The 4648-nt window shown below is 43.3% G+C and overlaps 1 protein-coding gene across 1 annotated transcript; it reads right to left on the minus strand.

Moving 5' to 3' along the window:
- Positions 1-302: 302 nt before the first annotated feature.
- Positions 303-4222, minus strand: LOC146313712 (uncharacterized). The gene is made up of 7 exons (XM_084738170.1): positions 4115-4222; positions 2682-2696; positions 2082-2193; positions 1528-1754; positions 1212-1386; positions 973-1103; positions 303-620 (listed from the first exon to the last, which is right to left on the minus strand). The coding sequence occupies exons 1-7, from the start codon at positions 4220-4222 to the stop codon at positions 303-305; spliced, it is 1086 nt and encodes a 361-aa protein (XP_084594296.1).
- Positions 4223-4648: the final 426 nt, after the last annotated feature.

The following is a 4648-nucleotide window of genomic DNA, read 5'->3' on the forward strand; positions in this document are numbered from 1 at the left end:
TTCAGTTGTAGAGGGGCCTTCACCAGGATCATCACAAGGTTCATGTGCTTTAAGATGCTTTCGAAACCCAGAAAAAGTACCAAAAAAATGACAACAACCAAGTTGACCACATTTCAGACGAAGTGTCTTTCCTGAACAAAATCCGTGGATCAACTTTAAGTGCTTAGTTAGTGAATTGGCATTTGCCTGAGGGCCTTTGCAAATAAAACAAAACATCTCAATCACAATCAGTGCAGCATCAGAGCCCTCAAAATAGATCTTTGCAGTATAGCATCAGAACCCTCCAAACCAAAGCATCAAAATCAGTGCAGCATCCGAGCTCTCATCTCTTTGACCCTGGGATTCACCTTGGTGGTAGCAGCATCAATCTGGTAAACAGCGGTTTGCAAGAAGTGGTAGACATTGGCCAGATCCCTGTTGTATGAGGTAGCGAAGACAAAATGAGCTTTAAAAAGCTCGTCAAAAGAGGCAAGAGAATCTGGTGACTGACACGGGATTGCATGTTTGTCAATCACAATGAAATATTTGTGTATGGCGCTCCTCCGGGTCCCCACAGCCAGTAGATAGGGTTGACGGCTCTCTGTGATGCTGTCCAGATGCCCCTCAACACTGGTCCCAGTCTGTTACAAGAAAACTTAATTAGTCTTGCTATTAAAATTAATCTGTTGCAGTTAAGGGCCCCATCATCACCACCAGAATCACTTAATGAAACAAAACGCAAGATGAACCATAACATTTTCAGCCTTATATTTTTTATTCTGCTAAATGTAAAAGAAATAAACTTATTCATATCAGCATATCTCAGGCTGATGATAGATCTGTGGGGAGCAAAATCAGATAAATATCACAGGGCCCTCACTGATTACAGATGAGTATGGTCATCGCATGATTTCACAAGAGTATAGTTTTAAGGTTTAATATTATGGCCAGAACAGTGAGCCTTCTTAAACTTCAATTAAACTGTAACATTACCTTGATAAATTTCACAAGGTGGTCAATGGCTTGTCTGGCGGAGAGCTTTCCTGGTCTCTTGTTGCGGCCATGAGGTGATGGTGGCATGAGGTGGATAAGGAGCAAGATGGAGGACATCTCACTGTCCCATCCTGAAAATACAAGAAAATTCAGAAAGACATTTTTACTAAACTGTTTATATTTTTGTTTCAAAACCATTTCCCTCATCCATTATTATTATTTCTTTAATTCAAGTGTACCATCATCCAGTTCTTCTGTTGTGGATTCAGCGTTATGAAGAAGATCTTCAAGGTCGCTTGTCTGGGTGAGGCCACGGCTTTGTTCAAGGACTTTCTGCCTGTAGTGAGTAGGCCACTTCTCCAGGAACTTAGCAGAGATGTCATCACCAAACATCAGACTGAAATCCTGCTCTATCTGCAGACAAGATGGAAAACAGAAAACAACATGGCATACATTGTTAATAGATGCACCAGGGATGACCAGGGATGTGATCTGTTTAAGGTCATTTTTCATTTCAGCTCGATTTTAATGCAAGGCAGTTTAAGAGCAACATACCATTCCCGTGATGTCAAGAAATCTCGGAAAGGTGGTGAATACTTCAGAGGACTTCACTGGGTCATGAACCATTGCTTGGCGATAGGTGAAGGTCTGTTTCATCTTCTCCTTGATGATTGCTTCATCAGTTGTATGCTGCATGAGTGCGATGGCCTCACGACACTGGGTTTCTGTGGTTAGCTGGTTTTCCTTACTGAAGGGGGTTCTGTCACCAGAATCTGGACCACCTGTAACAGTTACCAGTGAACAGTGACCTGTAACAGTGAAACCACATACCGCAACAAGACAGAACTTGCGACCCCAGGAAATTTTAAAAATTAGTCCAAAGCACATTAATGAACATTAAAAAAAAACTGTAAATTCTTCAACAAAAACAGAATATAAAATGTCTGCACGCTGCAGTTGGGAATACGGATGGTATGAAATAAAATTATCAAAGGTGACCTGATATCCGAGGTAAACATCCATTGTGACTGAAAATGCCCTTTAAAAATGAATTTAACATGTGAATTCTCATTAAAAAAAAAAATCTAACTACACTCAAAATCATGTACCTGTCAGTGGCTGAGGGTTTCTTGTCTTTTGTCCCTCTGAGGCTTCTTTTTGAAGCGTTTTCACTCTCCATGCAAGAAATCCACTCCCATCTACTGGATTGTAATACTGCTCCTAAAAACCAAGAAAGCGTTTTATTTTTCCTCCTTAAAAAACTAACATGTCCTTGTCTGGTCTCAAAACAATATGCGTTCAAAAAAGTGATATATTTGCATCACAAAACTGCTGTCCTCAAAAAAGTCAGACCTCAAAATCGCCTGGTGCTATTTTCTCTCCGTTCATACACTGCCGCTTGTGGACAGCTGTGCAGGTTTCCGTCACCTGTTCACAGTGTTTACTGCTCGGATAGTTAACGTTAACATGTCTGACTATGACACAAGTGATACCTTTATGAACCTGAATATACAGAAGGCTAACTTTGTCAGCTGGGGTTAGAATGGGCTGAGAGAGAGGAGGGACAGAGAAGTGACAAGCTGAAGTTAGACCCACAGCTGATGCACTGTAGTCTGTGATGAAAGAGCAGATCGGTTGAAATCTCACTCGGTTTTTGGATTAATACTAGAAGTATTGATTAAAAGGTTAGACTTGTTTTATGTACTTACATAGCCCAAAGTGCCCTGGGGAGGGAGGGATGGATGGATGGATGGATGGATGCATGCAGACAGACAGACAGACGGACAGACGGACGGACGGACGATCTAGCAGGCTGACATGTAAGGGTGTATTTAGGACCCAAAAGCAGCACACTAGAAAACTGTGATAGTTGGTAATAAAATTTAAAGAAGCACAGGAAACAGTTTGTCCTTCAGGCTTGGGGCCCACACAAAGTCTGAGTTTTAGGCTTGGGGACTGGGTCGAGCTGAGCCTGAACGCAGAACTGAGGGGGAGGACGTGAACCCTCGGACCCATACAGTTCCCTAACACAGCAGGCAAGGGGGACAGAGAGGAGTTTGCAGGAGATGAGGTCAACAAAGCGAGGAGTCCAGAACCAGAAGTGCAGGCCGATGATGCAGCAGAGCAGACTGGGGATGAGCAGCAGGGAAGTTGGAACCAGGTGGAGAAGTAATGACAGGCGGATTCACCAAGCAGCCACAGGGACAGGCAGGCAAAACAAGGAACGTAGAGACATCTCACGGTCAGGAACAGAAGGCTGTGGTGAATATCTGGGAATCAGGCAAGGCAGGAGAGTCAGGCGGGCAGGGTACGCAAACAGGAAAACCATCCAGGAAAAAAGGCTGGAGAGTCTTTGAGGGAATTCTGAAGAACAGTCTGGCAAGGACTGAGAGTGCTGGAGAGGCTTTATACTGGGCTCATTGAGGATGAGCTGCAGCTGAGCTTGCAGGTGGGTAGAGTTGGGCTGATGAGGTGGGAGTGGCTGGCAGGTAGAGTGGAGCAGAGGCAGGGAGAGTGGAAAATTATTGAGGCATAGGGGCAGGAGGGAAACTGGGAGAATGGGGAACAGGTCAAGGGAAACTGGGCCTGCAGAACTGTGATATGAGAGGTGTCAAAGGGTGACGGCAGGCTTACCAACAACATCTCCTGCAGGTGCAGCTGGTGGAACTGTCACAGTCCTGCGCAAGGAGCCTGCAGCTGAGTTGGATAGTACCCGTGAAGCCAGGTTGTTATTGTTTGACTTCCTTGGCACACTGGAGGGTAGCTGTGGTGGGAACGCTTATTCTAGGGAAAATAGTTGAAAATTTTCTGAACTTAAGTAAAGAACAAAATAACACAAAAGCACAAGTCTTCTTGGCCCTCCCTTGTTGCGGCATGGGACCCTGCCTCATATTTTGGAGTTGCTTGTACATTTTGGTGTAGATCAGGGGTATTCAATTAAAATTCAAAGAGGTCCGGTTAGAGAAAATTTCCTAAAGACAATGCTCCAGGGCTTAGACTCATCTGCTCATTTTCCCTCCTGAATTTAAGTGTTATTTTAAATTCCTCCCTGTCCACCTTCTTGTGAACAACCCGGTTTCCTTCATCAGAGCTATTCTCCTCTAACTCTATTTCCCTGGCTAGCATAACGGTTCGCTCTTACCTCCTTGTCCTGCCTCCTGTTTACTTTACCTTGCCCTCTTCCACTCACAACAGGAGTCCAGTCATTAAAATCTATATCGTCATCATCATCTACTACCTGTGTTGCCATCCTGATCCAGTCACAAACCAGCTTATGCCAACCGCCAAGTCAAAATCAAAAATCGTAGTTAAAATCCAAACGTTGTCCAATCGTGTTTCAAAATTTCAGTTGTTGTTGTTCTTCTTCTTTAGTTTAAATGGCAGGCTACAAACCATAGTTAAAGGTGCATGCTGCCACTTACTGTACTGGAGTGTGTAACTTACTACTTACTTACTACTACTTATGGCATCCATAAATATTGTCTTAGCACCAACTGCTAGATTGTAATAACTTCACAGTACAAACTATTTTCAGCAACAGTCTCAAAGGGGCCACTGATGATATTGTCATCTCATGTTCAAGTACTACAAGACATTAACATCTTTGTTTTCATTACTAACATTTTTTATCAGTCTTAACAAAAACATACAAACAACAGGTTCTATGTATTTAACT

The sequence above is a fragment of the Lutjanus erythropterus genome, chromosome 15, assembly GCF_056507025.1.
Source record: "Lutjanus erythropterus isolate fLutEry1 chromosome 15, fLutEry1.hap2, whole genome shotgun sequence".
NCBI classification, from domain to species: domain Eukaryota; kingdom Metazoa; phylum Chordata; class Actinopteri; order Lutjaniformes; family Lutjanidae; genus Lutjanus; species Lutjanus erythropterus.

Coding starts and splice junctions, on each gene's coding strand:
- LOC146313712 (XM_084738170.1), bottom strand. CDS start 4,222: ATGGCAACACAGGTAGTAGATGATGATGACGATATAGATTTTAATGAC. Junction 1,387..1,527: donor TTCTTGACATCACGGGAATG/GTATGTTGCTCT, acceptor TCTTGTCTGCAG/ATAGAGCAGGATTTCAGTCT. Junction 621..972: donor ACCTTGTGAAATTTATCAAG/GTAATGTTACAG, acceptor TTCTTGTAACAG/ACTGGGACCAGTGTTGAGGG.